The sequence below is a fragment of the Fukomys damarensis genome, unplaced genomic scaffold (genome assembly GCF_012274545.1).
Source record: "Fukomys damarensis isolate Sample0158 unplaced genomic scaffold, DMR_v1.0_HiC HiC_scaffold_24, whole genome shotgun sequence".
NCBI lineage: Eukaryota > Metazoa > Chordata > Mammalia > Rodentia > Bathyergidae > Fukomys > Fukomys damarensis.
This window is the reverse complement of record NW_022900936.1, coordinates 44,784,201-44,804,743: the sequence shown is the minus strand read 5'-3', so window position 1 is coordinate 44,804,743 and position 20,543 is coordinate 44,784,201. Positions and strand designations below refer to the sequence as shown.

Sequence of the window (20,543 nt, the reverse complement as noted above, 5' to 3'; positions counted from 1 at the left end):
AAAAAAAAAAAAAAAAAAAAAAAAAAAAAATCAGCACTATAACCCAAGTTGCTTTAAAATTACAGCTAGGCAAATAATACATCTAGATGTTTATTGAATTAGTCAACATTTTACTGAAGATAATAAGTAAATTACATTTTCCTTAACAAATGGTAACATATGGAGCATTTACACAATGTTAACCAGGGAAAGCATGAATTTTCAAGCACTATCAAATTTAATATGCATTTGCAACTGCCTCTAGGAGTAATAAATTCAGTCATAAATCTAATTACATTATGAATAAACCACATGGTGAATCACATTAAAAACTACGATTCTTAAAAACTAGATTATGTTGTGCTCCTAAAACTAAAAAGTTACAGAAAATCTAGTAGAAAAAAATTTTCCTAAATTTTCCCAATCATCTTCTAAAAATTTTCTAAGCTTTCAAAATTTATGAAAATTCTTTATTGTACACTCTCCAAACAAGATGAAAATAAGACTTACCATGAATTTTTTCACATATATAGTTCTGCTTATAAAGAAACCCCATATCCTTTAGTAGTCACTCACTGTCCCTAACCATCTATTCATCGTCACTTTGTCCCCAGCCTCTGTCAACCATTCATTTACTTTCTGTCTCTACACATTCACCTATTCTGCATATTTTACATAAATGAAATCATGTAACACGTGGCTTCTGTGTCTGGTTTCTTTCACTTTGCATGCATTTTCAAGGTCTACTCAAAGTATAACATAGATCAATACATGCTTTCTTGCTTTTTATTGGCAAACATTCCACTGCATGAATATACTATCTCATTTATCCACTCGTCCCCTTTTTTTCTTCCTCTTGCTTGATTGCTCTGGCTAATGTTTCAGGTATTATGTTGAATAGGAACTGATAGTGGACATTCTTGTGTTCCTGACTTTAGAGGGAAAGTTTGCAGGTTTTCCCCCCATTTAATATGATGCTGGCAGTAAGTTTATCCTAAATGGCTTTTATAAGATCGAGATAAGGTCTACTATCTATTTTCTTCAGAGTGTTTATCATGAATGGATGCTGGGTTTTGTCAAAGTCTTTTTCTGTGTATTTTAAGATTATCATGTGATTTTTGTTCGTTTCTGTTTATGTGATGCTTTATATTTATTGATTTGCATATAATGAACCATACCTGCATCCCTAAGCCTACGGATGGTCATAATGTAGATCTTTTTGATGACTTGTTGCATTTTGTTTCCAGTATTTTACTGAGGATTTTTGCAACTATGTTCATTAAAGAGATTGGCCTGTAGTTCTCTGTTTTGGTTGGATCTTTATCTGGTTTTGAAATCAGGGGAATGGTAGCTTGGAGGAATGACTCTGGGAGTACGCCTTCCCTTTCTATTTCATTATAGTGTATGAGGGGTACTGGCATCAGATCTTCCCTGAAAGTTTTGTAGAAACCAGCAGTGAATCCATCAGGGCCTATGCTTTTCTTAGTTGGTAGGTTTTTTTATTACTGCTTTAATTTTACTGCCGATTAATGGCTTATTCAGGGTTTTTGTATCTTCTTGGTTCAGAAGTCAAATTATTATTTGCATATGACATAATCCTTTATATAGAAGATCCAAAAAATTCAACCAAAAGACTCCTAGAATAATCAAACTCAGCAATCTAGCACAATACAAAATCAACACACAAAAATCAAGAGTGTTCCTGTACACCAATAATGAACTCACTGAAAAAAAATTAGAAAAATAATACCATTCACAATGGCATCAAGAAAAATTAAGTATTTAGTAATTAACCAAACAAGGTAATGAAAGATCTCTATAAGGTAAACTGCAGTACTCTGAAGGAGATTGAAGAGGACATCAAAAAGATAGCCCCTCTTCCTACTCACAGTACACAGAACCAATATAGACAAAATGGCCATACTTTCAGATTTAATGTAAATGCACAATCAAAATATTATACCTTTCATCACACAACTCAGAAAAACAATCCTAAAATTTACATGGAGCAAGGAGAGACCAAGAATAAGAAGTAATTCTGGGTAACAAGAAAAAAGCAGGAGATACCACAATGACTTCAAATTACACTACAAAGCTACACTGATTAAAAACAGCATGGTACTGACACAAAAATAGACATGTGGATCAAAGAAACACAATAAATGGTGTAAAAACAGCCTCAGGCACATTCAGCTATTTGATCTTTCAAAAACATAATACTGGAGGGAGATAGCTTCTTTAATAAATGGTGCTGGGAAAATTGTTGTCCATATACAGAAGACTGAATGCAGATCCATGTATCTCTCCATGTACTAAACAAAAATCAAAATGGATCAAAGATTTAAATGTAAAAGCAGAAACCATCTGCTGAAAGACAAAATAGGTACAACACTTGAAACAGATGTAGGCAAGGACTTTCTGAACAGAATCTCAATGGCACAAGAAATAGTACGAAGAATCAATAAGTTGAATCATATCAAATTAAAAAGCTTCTGCACAGCAAAGCAAACAACTAATGAAGTGAAGAGACAACATAGAGAATGGGAAAAAAATTTTGTCAGCTATTGCTCAGAGGACTAATATCTAGAATATATAAAGAACTAAAAAAAAAATAGACCCACTCCATAAAGGACCCAATCATATATGAACAACCAAAATAGATACTTCTCAGAAGTACAAACAGCCAATAAATACATGAAACAATATTTGATATCATTGGCAATTAGAGAAATGCAACTTTAAACCATGCCAAGATTCTGTCTTACTCCAGAAAGAATGGTCATTATCAAGAAATCAAATAATAACAAATGCTAGTGAGCCTATGGAGAAAAGGGAATCCTTCTACATTGTAGGTGGGAATATAAACTAGCACAACCAATACAGTGATTCCTCAAAAACATAAAACTAAAAATTCCATTTGACTCAGCTATTCCCCTTGTAGGTATCTTCCCAAAAGAATTAAAGACACCATACTACACAGCAACACATGCATACCTATACTCTTAGCAGCACAAATCTTAATAGATAAATCTTGGAAATGGCATATATGACCATCAACAGATGAATGGATGAAAATGTGGTATTTATATAGAGTGGAGTACTACTTTACCAAAAAGAAGGATAAACTTAAGTCATCTGTAGAAAAAGATACAAATTGAGACTATAATGTTAAGTGAAATAAATTAAGACACACAACCTTAAATTATCACATGGTTTCTCTTAAATGAGAAACCTAAAATATAAATTAAAAGATAGATAAAGGGAAATATGGATATATATTTGGGGGGATACAGGAGATCAAACTCAGGACTTTGAGCTTCCAAGGCAGGTGGCAGAACCACTGAGCTAAACCGACAGCCCATTGAGATACATTATTATGGCATGTGTCTAGATATCCCCTCAAAGCCTCATCCAGTCAAGGGGGGATGCTTTTCAGATGTGGCTGGATCTAGAATGTGTGGTGTTGGGATTAAGTAATTGTGATTACTAAATCAGTCCATTAGTAAATCAGATTTGGCATAATTCTGGGTAGGATTGACAGTGTGAGTGCTACACCCACACCACGGCAGAGAGCCTTCATGAAATATAAGGGGCAGAAAGAGGACTAATGTGCTTTTACCTTCCTGCTTGCTGATGTGGACTATTTCTCCTCTGTGATGCCCCTCTACTGTGCCACCCTGCCTTGGAGCTGGCCAAATATGGACTGAAACCTCTACAAACTGTGAGCCAAATAAAACTTTCCTCCTTTAACTTTGAGTATCTGGTATTTGGTCTCAGCAATAAGAAAAGTAAATAAGACGTGTATCTTTTTCAAATGGAAAGAAGATCAAGAAATGGATGGAGGAAGGAGGGAAGAGGAAAAGAAGATTAAAAAAGCTGAAAGATGTGAGATGTTATGTACATATACCAACTCCCTACAAGGAATGCAATCATTAATGCAAACATGAACTAATAAAAACTAATAAAACTAATAAAAAAGTAATTCATTATTTATAAATATTGTTAAACCAAGTAATGAAGACAATTAATATTACTTAGGATTATGATAGTATCCATCAGAAAAAAAACCAAAATCATGAAAGGTACCACTTCAGAAAAATGAGACGGCAAAAAGACTTTCATATCTCACACAGCCTCAGTGGGTACAGCTTGAGTATATTATATATTTGAATGTATTGTTTCAGTGGTTTAAATTTAAATGTCAATTTTTTAAAACATTTATACCTTTTTACCCAGAAATAAGAGAATAAGAAAATGATTTAGCTGCAACCACGTTAAAGCAGTGCTTATTTTAACTATGAAAAACTACAACATAACTATCCTAAAATAGGAATTGATTTATGTCAGCCAATGGAATTCTAAGTCTTGAGTTGAAATACTGAGGAACAATGACCTGGAAAGAAGTTTATGCCATGAAGGCCACATACACAGTGGGAAAAAGTTGTAAAATTTATGAACAACAGTATGGTAACCGCCCCTACTAACCAGCCATGATGCCAATATCTGGATGGATGGCCATTTCCAGATGCTACATGCAATCCCTCCCAGCCAGGATGTAAAGTGACTGGAAATGTTTTCATCTATTACAGTTACCTGAATCCTCAATACTAGCAATGGTTGCTTAAAAACACTCCCAGCAAGACATTCGAAGGATCGGAAGAAACCTTGCTTGCTGCTTTAAGTTTGCTATCAATGCCACTTCCCATCACTCTTCTCCAGGGACCACATTCCAATCCCTGTCACCCAGCCCTCAAGTATTTCAGACAGTCAAGATTTTTGGAGCCCAGGAGTGGTTACTCTGCATTCTGACTACCCCCTTAAGGCTCTGCCAGCTTCATGCAATTCCTTCACAGCACTGTCCAGACCATAGGAATTCTGACCACAGCAGGCTCATCTTCCTTAATGAAATTACTTTTGCAAATGGAAAGGTGACTAAGAAATGGAGGAAGTGAGGAAGGAAAAGAGGGGAAGGAGAAGTAAAAAGAATTAAGATGTGTTATATGCACATACCAACTTCCCACAATAAGTGTAAACATTATGTGCTGCAAACGTGTACTAATAAAATTCTTAAAAATAAATTAATGTACAAACATATATGTTTCAAAGAAAAAATACATTCTCCTCATTTACTCTTTCAAATACACACTGGAAAGATTTTCTTTTTTTTTTGGTGCCGGGAATCAAACTCGGGTCCCTGCACTTCCAAGGCAGGCGGCAGAACCACTGAGCTAAATCCCTAGTGGTATATTTTGTATAGGAGCATTTTCTCTTTTGGTGATAACAAGGTTGTCTGGAGTCTCTAAAATAATCAAACATAGTAAATTTACAAGGAGAAAAAAGTATGATAAGAATTTTCACCTCAACAATGTATTTGTTAGAGTTTTAAGTAACTGGTACTTAAGGAAGCATACTTTATATAATCACTAAAAAGGAAACATTACAGAATATATGCTGCTTTATATATTTTACTTTAGTTCTCTAATAATGAGTACTGGAAATATAAAAAGGATAAATAAGCTCAATCCATGCCTGATGACAAACTGTATTCTAAAGGATTGCATACATGATAAACTTAGAAAAGCAAGCTTTCAGCTCTCCTCACTGAACCAGATATTCAAATTGCTACATAAGCAGCACTTCTCTGCCACTTCTTGGATTTTAGTCTGGGAGGGCTCAATCCTGTGTACTGGCCCCCTGTGCGGCAGCACCGGCCCTGTTAAACATTCACTTTTGATTTTTTTTTTTTTTTAAGTATATGGCTCAATTTTTGAGTACGGAAGAAAGTTAATTCTGGAGAGGGTGTCTTTCTCATGCTCCCTGCATATGAGGTTAAGGGTAAAAGATGGAATGATGGTATCGATTGATCAGAAAATCTTTCACAAGGCTTCACTTTAGGTCTTCAGTCTTGGTTTCATGGCCTAAGAAATTCCTCAATGTCTTTACTCCTTGGTCTTTTGTTACGGAGGAAACTGTAAATTCCCACCAGAGTGTCAATCTAGCCTTCTTTGTTCCTATACTCCATTCAACACAAACTTCTTGAGAAAATAAGACTTTATGATGCCACCAGATATTCATCATCTCTATCTGCCAGGCACCAACATTGCCTGAAAATCTTCTCCTATATTCACCACTTCCTTCATAATCCTTTCCCCAGACAATTTACTTCATGTGATTTTACTTCTGACTCCAAAAAGAATATATGGACCAGCAGGTTTCTCTTCCCTTTGATCTCAAACCCATCCAAGTAACAAACTAACCCTTTTCCAGATACCATTTCCTTCTTTCCTGTAGTCACAGGAATATGCGTCCTTTCTCTAGTCTAAGACTGGTAACTTGGGTGTTATCTTCCCCTCAACTCCTCTGGAGCCATGTGTCATCACCTCTCTATTTTCCATTTTGCTTTCTCTGCTCTTTCCGCTAAGTCAATATGCTCAAGAAACGCCATTAAGAACAATATCAACAATGGCAACCACAAAACTCCTCCAAACTTACCCTTTCCATCTAGCTACCAATCTCTTGACACTTCCTTTCACAGAAGTTTTTGAAAGAATCCTTGACAGCAAAAGTCACTATTTCTCTCATCCTGGCTTATCATTTCTCATTCTTTTTCTGACTGTCACCACTCCATAAGGACCACACTCCTATCATACTCATTCTTTCTTCCTAATAATCAAGTCTAAAACATGTAAGGTAGGATATTTTTTGATTGGAAAAAATGTTTCATTTATGAAGCCTGAGAGTTTATCAACTAAGTTAACTTTATTAGTCAAAGTTCTTTTTTTCCTTTTGTTTTCAGGGGGGTTTACCAGGGATTGAATTCAGGACCTGGCACTTGCCAGGCAGGTGTGGTGCCACTGAGCTACATCCCTGGCCCTATTAGTTAAAATTCTTAATATTTAATCTTGTCTGTAATTATAAATAATAATGAAAGATTAAAATAGTTCAGAAAAACCATTAGGATCTACAATATATGTAACTACGCTTAATTTAAATGCAGAGCACAGGGAAGACTTAATTACTAATTTTAAAAAAATCTATATGGGGGCCAGGACTTAGCTCAGTGGTTCCGCCACTCACTTCGCAGGTACAAGATCCCGAGTTTGATCCCCAGTACCCAAATAAATAAATAAATAAATAAATAATCAATCTACATGGCTTCTTAAAGTGGTCAGAGTCAAAGATATAGTATTGTTTTCTTAAAACAAAAATACAAAAGCGACACTACTGGGAAATCAATAAAAGTCCAAAACTCGCTATGTAAACCTCTTGAATATGTTATTTCTACTGCATGGGATATGGTTCAAACCTTTTATAATGCTAACAGTATTAAGAAAAAAAAGGACTCAGAAATCTTCACTGAATGTATTTCTAACACTCAAAACTACCAAGAAATGTAACCTGTGATTGTTATTCTCCCTACCCCAAATATTTCTACCTTTCCATATTCAAAAGTCCTATACATGACCTAAACTCTTTCACAAAGTCTCTCCTTCCCTCCCTTTACAGTTCAACTGAAAATTCTTTTCACATCTCTGCTTCTTTCTCCCCACTCAAATCCATCATTCTACTAAAATTGCCCCAAGAAGTCATTAGTCATCTTTCAGTCTTTACTCTCTAATTCTGCAGGGTTTGACACTCTTCTTAAAGCATTGTTCTTCAAATTCTCCTTTGCCTTCCTAACTCATACTTTGGATTTTTCCTTCCTTGATGTAAATATTTTATTCATTCAATAAGTATATATTGAGCACCTACTACACACTACTACCACAGATGAAGCGCCATGGATGTGGCAGTGGACAAAAAGGCCATACTCCCATGTGACTTACATGCTAGTTGGCTCTTTCAAGGTTCTAACCAAAATCTTATTATCTAAATCTTGTTCAAGAGAGGTAAGAGCAACTCTTCCAGGAGTGCAGATCTTTCATATTGGTTTAACATTCAGATTTGTTTAAGCACAGATTAAACAATGATAGCCCTACTTGCCCATGTATATAGCCAGACACAGGCCTCTGACCAACTAAGATTCTAAAACTACAGACAACTAACTGTAACCATTAAGAAACTGTGACAGTGAGTAAGCACGGGCAAGATGCATGTACTGAGTTATGTTTCATGGCTTAATTTATATACTCCCATATTTCTGGGTATTTTTAATGCCCTGGTCATAAGACATCAGCATCAAAACTTAGTTTGCTGCTCTTGTTAGCAGACTGATTACAAATTACTACCATACCAAAACTCTTTAATTAGTTCCTGAATATTTTTCTATGATATTTCACTAGCTTAAAAAAAATGAATGAAGCCTTGGCTAGGATTAGGCTTTATATCTACAAAAACAGTTTTGGAAGACTCCCATATCAAATAATATAATCCTCTTCTAAATTTGTCCTTTAATCAGGATTTTGTGCCAAGTAAAGAAGGTGCTAAATCTAGTCCTGCTGGCTTAAGAGGCCAATCAAACATGAGAGCAATATTTCATTACTGTACAACAGGCAAAGCAGATGCCTATTGTTTTTCTGTAACAGTAAACTAAAATTAACTACAAATGGAGCAAATGCTTTCAGTCTTTTTCATACTTATTTTTGATTCATAAGCCATGCAGACCAACTGTACCAATAGTGGCCTCTTCTACTAAGGAAAAAAAAAAACTCAAGTTATTACTTAAAAAAAATTAAAACTAAGCAAAACAGTTTCTCATAACTACATATATAATGTTACAATGTATTGGCTGTAAAATTTTGCCTTCAATATTAATTTCTCTACTAATGAGCAGTTAACCTCAGAGCACTCTACACATTTTTCTTTTCCATTCTTGAGGATAAAAGTCCTCAACACTGATCCTTTCCATAATATGAGGTGACTTTCCAGCACTTTTAAGAAATGTTTGTCCTTTGGGGGTTTTTTCACCCTTCAAAGCAATTTATTTGGAAACTAAAGAGTGTTTCTCTTGCCTAAAACAAAGAATGGAATGAAAGAATGGGAAAAAAGAGATTATCTGTATGTTACAAATTTCTATTTATCCAAAGTATAATGATTAAAAAAAAATCACCAATATTTTTCTTCTTGAAATAACCATTTTGGAAGAAAAGGAACTACTGCAGATGAAATGACAACACTTTACAACATTTGGGCAATTCTTTCAAAGGGGATCTTCCCAATAGGAATCATACTGTAGCAAAAGAAAAGCACACTAGATTCATTATTTTTAATCTGAATTCCAACAATCAATGGACACATTTGATAAAAGATCATCTCATTTACTTTCATGTTGCTAGTTAAATCTAAATGGAATTTAGAATGAAGAATGAAGAATGTCTGGTATTCACTTACACACCTATATGAGATGGATACTTGGAAAGAAAGGTTAGAAACTCCTAAAAGGATAAAATAACACATGGGGGTTATTTTAAATGCAAGATTTTTGGGCCAGGCATTTAGCTCCATGGTATTGCAACTGCCTTGTAAGCTCAAGCTCCTGAATTCAATCCCTGTACCACACACAAACACACAAACACACACACACACAAAAAAAAAACACCAACATTTTTATTTCCCCAACATTGCTGAATTAGAAACAACAGAAAAATTACTGAGTTGGTAAAGTTATTAAAACAGTATAATTGCATATATGTTCTAAGTATTACTGCAAATCAAAATAAATGAATCCCATTTTAATATATAACAAGGCTATAATTATATTACAGACTAATGTTTTTACATAATTTGTAATATATTTATTAATATCCAATATATTTTCTAGATATATGATGTATGTAACTATAATTTCTTAAAGTAAAAAAATTAATTGACTTATGTGGTTTCTGGTAAGGATATGAGAAAATTAGCATTATAAAAACAAAAAGGGTAAAAGCTATATTATATAATGTTACTTACATCTCTCCATTATCAATCATGAATTGTCCCTTCTCATGGATCCAAGAATCAGTGTGGTACACAGCTCACACATATCTTTAAAGCATATCACAGATAACCAATTTACAGATATGCTCAAATATGCATATTTTTTAATATTGTGTTTTCCAAAACAGTTGATTAAATATATGATTAACATATTTTTATGTGGGTCCTCTCTAGGTGTCAATTAATGTACTGTGGTACCTCAGTTCACAAATGCTTTTTTTTTTGCAAACAATTTGGTTCACAAACAGAAGTGTTTGGCAAAATTCCATGTTTGTTTGCAAACTCTGCATTGTGTGACAAACTCAACCACAGACAATGTCCCCACACAAACAAGGCCATCTTTTCCAAACTCGGAGAAGAAATTAAGTTCATGAACGAAGGTACTACTTCATCTGTGAAATATGCAATGTATATGCAATGACTTTGAAAGAACACAAGGCTCAGAGTGAAGAGAAATGAATTTAAGTACCAAATCTTCCACCAATTGGATTTGTCATATACTACTCTAAACTTGTGCTGTCACTTTTAACATGGCAGTTACAATAGTTTCCAACATCCCTTTCTCACAATGCTGCTGTAAGTGCCAATGAGTTGCTATACATATTACATGTAAATGGTAAAGCTTTATGCAAATGTACAGTATTTTCTTATATCCTATCATTATCAATCATGAACTGTCCTTTTTCTTATATTTCCTTGCTAAAGTTAAACACCATAATAACTTTTTAGATAACAACTTTAAAATAAACAAAGCACTCACTATAACATTCTCACCCAATTATGAAATGCTATGTTAGTTACCAGATATGAAAAAAGTCATTTTCTTAGGTTGAGTAAACAGACAGACCTTAAAAACTAATACATACTAGCACCAGGGATTTAGCTCAGTCATTCTGCTGCCTGCCTTGCAAACGCAAGATCCCCAGTACCAAGGGAAAAAAAAAACACAAAATCAATACATACTAGATTTCAGGAAATAGGGGCGTTATTTTTTTAAGAGGCTCTTAATTTATTGTACTTTTATTTCTATTAGAAGCAAATTTAATATGAGATTCATTTGATTTTCCTTTGTAATTTTCAATATCTAAATAAGCCACTCAAGCACTACCACTTTTCAAACTGTATATTACAATCCTATTATATTCAGCTTAGCCATGTAACTTCCAAAAACAACAGTATTTAGATATCTTTAAGGTATCTTTACATACTTCAAAAACTCAGAAGTGCCCAAAGCACACTTCTAGATTTAAAACTTTCAATTTTTTATAAAACTTTACACAACAGTGTGAATATAATTATATTCCATGAATGTCTGTTGAACTACAAATGCTTTCCTAAACTACTTTATTTTTGATACATAAAAGAGGGCATTCATTGTCTTTAGTATACCAAGCAGAACTTATATTTTAGCATTAGACAGCACAAGTGTTCTGTTCAAAAATCCTATTCATAAATTGATTGTATATCGCAATACATTTAACTATGTGCTCCACAATTACTTAACTGCCTTACAAAATTTACATAGAGAATCTGTCATCCCTCCCACTGCAGTGAGTATACTTACATGAAAAGAAATTAAAATAATTTCAACAACATACAAAAACAAATTAATGATTAAACTGTGAATATTAAGATATCTATAGGAAACAAAATTCAAGAAGTGAATTACTTAGAAATTAGTTTTTAAAACTATAAAATCTTACTTATAATTACAATAGACTTTTATGTAAAGAGTATAAACAAAATAAGTCCTTACCTGCATTCTAGTTGTAGAATACAAAAATCAGTTGTCAATACCCTCCCCACCCGTCTTTCTGTGTTGTCCAGGCTGTCCTAAAACTTCTGGGCTCAAGTGATCTTCCCACCTCAGCCTCCAGAGTAGCTGGCACTTCAGCCATGCACCACAGTTCTCAGCTTTCCCCTCATTTTTTTCTAAGGTAATATCTAGCCTTCCTAATCTCAAGCTATCAATGTTCTTAAACAGAAAGTTCCTTTTGCTTTCATATTAAATATATTTCTTTATTGACTATATCATGCCTAAAACTATATCATGCAATCACCTAGTACGTAAACTATTTTAAACTTTTCCTCATATTTTAATGCTTATGAAGTGGGAAGCATTTAGAGTACCATTTATAGAGTGCATAAAACTTTGAAAAATAATCTATTTTTCTCAAAACAATTCCTATTCACTTATCAACAAAGAGGTATTTTATAGAACTTAGCCTTTTACAATTTTAAGAAAATTTTAAAAAATAATAAGAATAAATTAAAAACTTGAATTAAAAGTGAATACAGAAGGGCCAGGGATTTACTCAGTGGTTCTGCCACCTGCTTTACCAAACACAAGGTCCAGAATTTGATCCCTGGTACCAAAAAAAAAGTGAATACTGAGTAAAAATTTTAAAGAAGTTTATAACATAAACATATATATCATTAAAGCCTATACTAAAAATGTTTTAAATCATGAATTTAGATCTGTAGGAATTATTTCAAGAAGAAAAGCTCAGAAAATAATCCAAGGCTAGTTCCATCAATAGCAAGAAGAGGACAGCAAATCTCTGAATTGTAACAATTCACTAATGTTTGCTTTTATACATCCAGATTTTTGTAACATATAATTTTTAAATTTAAATCATCCCAAACTAACTATAAACATTTCTAAAATGATTTCACCACATTCTTTGTGCTTACTGACGTTCCAGAAAGCTAAAGGGCTTAGACAGTTTCTGACTACTTTGGCTTTCTATAAGCAATAAGCATTATACTAGCTAATAATCAGCTCACAAACACCAGTGTCAGAAAATTTCTATGAAATGACAAGCTTGGTATGCTACTGCAGATATTTACACAAAAGCCTGCATTTAGCTGGACAGTGGCATATGCCTGTAATCCTAGCACTGAGGAAGGTTGAGCCAGGAAGGTCACAAGTTTGTGTTCTGCCTGGGCAACTTCAGGAGACCCTGTCGCAAGATTCAAAGGAAAAGTAGGGTGGGGTGTAGCTCAGTAGTAGAGCACCTCTAGGTTTGACCCCCAGCACCACACACACACACACACACACACACACACACACACAAAAAAAAAAAAAAAAAAACAATTATGCATTTATTCATGCATACATTCATTCAATATTTACTGAGTCTCCAGCTATCAGCCACTGCACTTGAGAAGTTCACTGTTTAAAGAGCAATGATTAAATTATCATATAACAATTATATGATACAATATAACAAATTCTACATAAAGAGACTTAAGACCTACTTATTCTGAGATTTACATCATCCAGCATTTTGCTAATTGAAGTGGGATCCACGAACCAGTGGAAATGGTATCACGTAGGAGATAATGCAGAATCTCAAGTCCCACCCAAAATCTACTGAATCACAACCTGCGTTTCTAGAAGCTCCCCAAATAATTCCAATGCATTTTTAAACTTGCAGAAGCAATTTAGAGCATAACTAAACACCAGTAAATACGTAAAAGCTACATCAGAGATTCTATGCACTTTCAAGATCTTCAAGCCCGGGCTGAGACTTTCTAAGAATATATACACAAACTTTAACAAGCCACCTTCTAGTTTCACAGATTAGGACTAAATTGGAAGATATTCTGACAGAAAGAAAACAGTAAATATTGATCAAAAGCAATTTCAATGGCTGTATGGAGCCACTTAACACAGCAACAATCTACTATATCTATCTAAAAGAGACCTAAAGGTCTCACTATTACATTAGGTAAAAAAAAAAAAATTGACATTTTTAAATGTGTCTCCAGTAAATAAACCAAAAATTCCTCGAGGACAGGGACCTAGTTTTATTCTTACACTCTCTACATTTGAAAATTGATGACTCTTAGTCAATGAGTTTGGGTTAGGTGGTAACACATTTAATACATCTTAAAAAATGTTCTATCTGACAAAGCTAAAATAAATATACGACAATTAACTTCTCAGTTTATAGCAATCCATTCACCAATCATTCTAGGTGAAAAGACTTTAAAGAACCTTTGACTCCCAAGCCCAAGGTCTTTCCTGACTCTATTCTGACATGGCGGGGTGGGGGGGAGAAATACTGTATGAGAAAGAATGGAGAGAGAAAGAGGACACAGAAAAAAATATCAGAGGAGAATGGAGTGATAATAGAAATCACAAGAGGACATCTCAGAGGTCGTCTATTCATGAAAATTTTTTAAAAACTAAGAAGCCACACCAAAACACAGTAACTCTAGACAAGAATACATGCTGCTTCTAGCAACGATTCACTGCAGGTTGCTTTCCTGGAACCAGAAACATGCTCACAATCAAGCGCTTCCCCAAAATGTTTTAAGCCTATAAAACAGTGGCCCCACAAGTTTGAATCAGCCTGATATAAAAAAAAAAAAATTGGGCTAATTAGGTTAATGGAAGACTCATTTGCCTCTTATTATATATAGTGTGTACACAGGTAAACATCCAGATCTCAGCTGTATTGACATACAACCAACTTGAGTTACAACCAGACCCCAGGAATCAACCGAGTTTGTAAGTCAAGGGTCCACTGTACCCACCCCATGACCAGCCAGCTTACTACCTCCATTTATAATATAATGCACTCTTGCAAAATGACAAACTTCATTTTGTAACCAACTAGGTCACTTTCTGAAAAGTTCTGTCTTGTTACACAACGTACCTATCAGTTCCCCTACTCCAATATAAGCAAAATGAATGTAAAGAAATTACAATTAGGTTATTGTAAGTTTTTCTTCCACACATTGGAGAGTATATGCACTAAGATAATGTCTGATGTTTGCTAATTCAGAGTTCAATTTCTCAATTACGATATTAGCTGTTCCTTTAAACTATTTCCATTTTTTTCTCAAAGGTTATAGTCTACCAACGTCGCATATTGGTTTTTAAGTAAACAAAGTGCCAGTGGGCAATACACATATAATAATGCAAAAGCCATTCAAAACAATCTAACACATGCGATCAATACACTTTGTATCAATTGTAAAAATTACACAAGCTTCGAAAGGTTCCTTTTATTTAAAAGGAGGGGGAGGACAAAGGCGAGGGGAGGGGGGTGGATGAGATGAGGATAAGATGTGCTGTGAATATCAACTACCTTAACAGTTAAGTGCAGTCCGAAGGTGAACGACACCGGGGTGAGTAATGCCTATCAAAAACATCACCAGTCTTGCAACCCAGGTATAAACAGGTAAACATTCGAAGACTTGAGAGCAGCAAGAACAAAGTCCTACACTGCATCGAGAGATATGAAATTAAACTGAAGAAAAAAGAATGGAAAACGAAAACTTATATGGTGGGAGATGAAAGGATACAAAAGAAAAACAAGATGAAAAATAACTATAAGGTAGGAGTCCTCCCTAGCTATATCTCTCAACCCCCGAACCTCTAGCAAAAATCGCGATGCTAATTTTAATAGGTTTTTTCCTTCAAATGATACTCTAGTGCCTCCCATTTACAGCCAAGGAACCTCCTCTTTAACCAGCCTACTCCAACTCCTCTGGACAGGGACTGTGGAAAATCCCATCGCTGAAGACACCCTCTCCAGCACTTTTTGGAAACGGGTGGACGAAGCAGTGGGACCAAACTGAGGCCTAGGGCCTCGGCGCCACCCCTCTCCAAGCAGAGCCCAGGGGCCCTAGGATCAGGACCGGGCCAGCAGAGGGGGCGGGGACTTCTCCGACAACCGGTCTTGCCATTCCATCCCGGCGCTAGCGTCCCAGTGTCACGCAAGATTATAAGAAGAAAGAATAATGGACCAGTGAGAATTAGTCCTGGGCTTTCACTCACCAGTCGTCGCCGCTCAACGTTGGCAGGGGCAGGACCTCCTCCCCTTCCGCCATTGCTGTTGACGTCCACGTCACTTTGCCGAAAAGTGGACCTAGTGCCGAGATAGACTCTAAAACCCAACGTCGTAAAAGGTCTTCCGAAGTCCGGGTCTATGCTTCTCCGCCGCCAAGGAAACAGGGAGGAGGCAAGGGATGGGAAGAACACAACGTCATGGCGTCCTGAGGGCGAAAGGCAGCGTCGGACGCTTGAGGGAGGAGTCTTGGTGGCCCTCCAAAGACTACAATTCCCAGAATGCTGCGGGGCCCCGTGGTGAGTGTTGGAAGATGAAGGTCCCAGTAGGAAGCTTTGAGATGGTGGAGCGTCAGATGCTGGCGAGCTCTTAGTGTCTTCGTTCCAAATTGGTGTCGATCTTAAAAGTTACTAGAGTCCTAACCAGTGGAGTGAGGAGATGAAGTGTGAATTTAATATGATGAAGGTGGGAGTAAAAGGAGACCCATACTGCAATCAATTTCCTACTATAACACCATTTGAAGAAAGAGTGGGATGTAAGTAAAGTGCAGACTACCCCTTTTTGTGGAGCCCAGTCAAAAATACAAATGGAGGTCTATATTGGTTTTTTCCTAAATACATAAAAGTTATGAATCAAGCTAAATAGTAAATAAAATATGTTCTAGCTTCCTACCTTAAATATATCTTAACAGCTTGGAAGATCAAGTCCAAATTTAGAATTCTTCAGCTGGAATTCCAAGTAGGGAGACCTCCCAAGCTTATTCCCTTTTCACTTCAACCCTTTACCCCTCAGGGATAGATAGCTCCACAAATAAGGTGCATCCACACCACCTGGTGGACCAAAACAATTGTCCACCAACAACCCTTGATCATCCCAGGGGCTTTGGGGTGAGTACACACTAGGGCAATGGACCCAAGGGAATACTTTTGCAAGTCCTAGAAACAATGGTGAAGTAGAATTACTTGTAACAATGTGGATAAATCAGAAAAATGTGGGTGTTAAATGAACAAAATAACACACTGATAGTGTCATTTATATTTGCTGTTAAAAAAGCACAGGGCAGGGGATTTGGCTTGGTGCCACCGCCTGCCTCAAAAGCACAAGGTCCCAATTTGATCCCCGTACCCCCCAAAAAAGAGAGCACATTATAAATAGATGCATGTGTGCTTTAAAAATATGTAGAAAATAAATAGAAAATCAGAATGACATTTATATTTACAGTGAGGAGGAAATTGCTTCAAGTAAATGGAATTTTTTTAAAGAGATGGGGTCTCCAGGTTGACCAAGATGGGCATGACTCAAGGCTGACCTGTGTGAAACTCCTGGGCTCAAACAATCCTCCTGATTCAGCCACTTGAGTAATTGGGATTACAGGAATATACCACCACACCTGGCTTGAGTTTTCAATATTTTATTTCTTAAGAGCTGGGAAGTGACTACCAAGATACCCACTATTCTTTATAAAATCTGTACTTTGCTATCTAAAATGTTTAACAATTTTAAAACAATTTGGTTAAAATACAGTACATGAACAGTACAGCAATCTCTGGTCACCATAAATATGGTCACTCTTTTTCCAAAATGGAGATAATCCAGAGTTGCATGCATATTGTTGCACTACAAGCCCCAGATCACTATTTGATGTTCAGTTCTTCATTGGGGAAACTTCCTTTTCACATGGAATGACGTATTTCTCAAACGCTTCCCAAGTAGCCAGGACAATAGACACATACCACTGTCACCAGCTTCCTCATTTTTTGTTATTATTGTATTATTGTATTCATGTGTATGTGTGTGTTGTAGTCACGGATTGCAAGGGAATAGATTTAATACAGGACACATAATTTATAAGATTATTTTATAATACTCACCCAAAAAGTCAAATGTAGAGGAGTGCAAAGATCTATGAACACATGAGAGACCCAAAGAATCCAGCTGAGGGCCTGAATCCCACAGCAATGTCCCACACAAGTCCAGCTAAAGGTCTAGTGCCTAAAGCAACATCCTCCATGAGTCTAGCCAAAGGCCTAGAGCCCAAGGCAATCTTTCATGCTTGTCCATATTGAGGATCTGCACTGGAAAGGTTCAAAGGCGAATGAAGGAAGCTAGACTGCGCTGGCTGGCGGGGTAAAGGATTTGTGCCACCAGGCTCAGAGATCTGCACTGGAGTCTGCAAGCAACCCTCAAGGTGAAGACCAAAGCTCTCCCGGAAAGAACAGCAGCCATTCCCACTGACAGCGAAGCTCCTCCTCCAATGGTAATAGCCAAGTTCACATCAGGAAAACCAACCATAGCAAGCTTCTCCAAGAAAATCAACAGTCAGCAATCTTCCTCTCCAGTTCTCTTTTTATGCCATTGGTACCAATCCTCAAGTGGGCCTTCCATGCACAAAACCATGCTGATTCAGTTCATCTGGGCATTCCAAGTTGACCATTAGTTAATTCACCACAATGAGTATGGCGGGGGAGGGACAAGGAAGAGAGTGGATCATAGCTCTTGATCATTTATTCCATGTTCATTCACTTAGGTAATGATGTAGACCTATGGTATTAAAATGTATTAATCCACTACTGTATAATAAATTAACTCAAAACTCAATAATTTAAACAAGTAAACACTTTTCTCATAATTTCTGTACATCAGATATTTAGAAGCAATATAACTAGATATTCTGGTTTGGGGTCTTGTAAAGTCACAAGATAACAGGCCAAGGTTGCAATTATGCAGTCAACTGAAGGCATCGTGAGGGCTAAAAGAGTCATTTCCTAGGTAGTTCAGTCACGTATCTGACAAAATGGTGTTGGTTGTTGACAGGAGAGATCAAGTCTTCACCAAACGAACCTCTCCCTGAGTTGCTTAAATATCTTCTTGACAGGATGGCTACCTTCCCACAGAGTAAGAGTTCAACAGAAACCAAGATCAAGGCCACAGTATTTTTTAAACACCTTGCTTCAGAGGTCATATCATATTCCTCTCATTTCTGCAATATCTTCTCGGTCAGTTGTATTCAATGTGAGAGAAAACTACACAAAAGTTTATTGGATAATCAAAGGTAATAAAAGCCTGTCAGGGGCTGGGGATTTAGCTCAGAGGCACCACCCTTGCCTCAAAAGAGCAAGGTCCTAAGTTCGATTCCCAGTACAAATAGAAAAGCTTGTCAGATACCCAAAGACAGGTCATCTTAGAGGCTGGCTGCCACATGAGGTAACAATAAATTTTGTACATTCTTCATTGTATATCAAACTTGCCCCTGAGATACTTGCCCATATCATCTTTGCCCTGTTTACCTTTTTCCTCCCCTGAACTTCTAAATGATTAGCAAGCCCATTCATCTGGGCACTGAGTCATATAACACTATGTAATCTTTAACTCAAAGACTGGAAACCATTTTTAAGTTCTTTTGTAGACTCCACCAAATATAACACTAAGAATATGGGTGGTGCCCCAAAATTCTTGTTAAATAAAAAAATCCTCAGGCCAGAGTTTTAGCTCAGTGAGGCAGACGCCTGCCTCACAAACACAAGGTCTGAGTTTGATCCGGATACCACAACAAAAGAACAAGAAAAACCTCATTTTTGTTCCTATAAAAATCATGTGTTCAGAGTTCTAAACTTTCCAAGGGATTTTCCTTTTTATCTTACAAGGCAAATGTTTTGTAGTTATCCAAATTATTTCAGTTATTTCTAACTTTTTTTTTTGTTTTTGAGAGTCAGGGACTAAGTCAACTAAATTGCCCAGGCTGGGCTAGAACTTGTGATCATCCTAGCTCAGCCTCCTCGCATCTAAATGATGAGCATTTAAAATTAGAAATAAGCCGGGAATGGTGGCTCAAGCCTGTAATCCCAGCACTCCGGAGGCGAGTTTGAGACCAGCTGGTCTCAAACTCACAAGGCAAGAGGATCGCTGTGAGTTTGAGACCAGCTGGTCTCAAACTCGCCTCCGGAGTGCTGGGATTACAGGCTTGAGCCACCATTCCCGGCTTATTTCTAATTTTAAATGCTCATCATTTAGATGCGAGGAGGCTGAGCTAGGATGATCACAAGTTCTAGCCCAGCCTGGGCAATTTAGTTGACTTAGTCCCTGTCATAAAATTTTTTTAATTATTAAAAAAAAAGGTCTGAGGGTGTAGCTCTGTATGAAGGCCCTCAATAACCAAACCCCTGCCACCCCCCAAAAAAGAAAAAAAAGTCTATGATAGCCAGCATGTCAAAGCCTGACATTCAATTTAATGATGAACAAAAGCAAGTTAATTTCCATTCACAAGTGATAAGTGAATAATTGGCAGCAATTTCAACATCTGTTTTAAATTCATTTAAAAGTGTTGAACAGTACAGTGATAAATGGAAATCATAATATTTCTCCATGATTTTTCAAGTAGCTGTCTTTGTTAATTAAAATAGAATCTTAATAGGTTGTGTAGATTGTCCCAAAGTAAACATTTGGATACAGATTGACCTATTTTGAGTTTGGGATGTCTGCTTCAATGTGGGAGACTTTCTTCATTCCAAATTTGTTTCCAAATGTTTGTGGTAAAAAGCTCTTATTGGGGTTGGATCACTACTGATTGGAAAGAGGGGTGTTAAACAGTATGCTAGCTGGACTTAGACTTAGTTTTTAAAACTTCCTGCTTTCTGTGAGTTAACATCTGTAAGGGGACACACACACACACACACACACACACACACACACACGAAAACACTCACTCTAAACAGCATCTCTAGCAGTGCTAGCCTTTATGTGTAGTCTGTCTCCATTCACCTCATATACTTGTACTCAGCCTTTTTAGGTGTATGTCTTGCCAAATAAAATAGGATCAAGCAATCTTCTAAGGCAGTTAGG

General features: G+C 36.3%; 1 protein-coding gene across 2 annotated transcripts in view; it reads right to left on the bottom strand.

Annotated features, from left to right (window-relative positions):
* The window catches only part of Tbc1d23 (TBC1 domain family member 23), a 59,389-nt gene extending 43,444 nt beyond the window's left edge, over nucleotides 1–15,945 (bottom strand). For both annotated transcript variants that reach the window (XM_010639632.3, XM_010639633.3), the window contains exon 1: nucleotides 15,695–15,945. In XM_010639632.3, coding sequence (XP_010637934.1) covers nucleotides 15,695–15,747 — 53 coding nt within the window. In that variant the 5' untranslated portion in view covers nucleotides 15,748–15,945. The remainder of the gene's footprint in view (nucleotides 1–15,694) is intronic.
* Nucleotides 15,946–20,543: the final 4,598 nt, after the last annotated feature.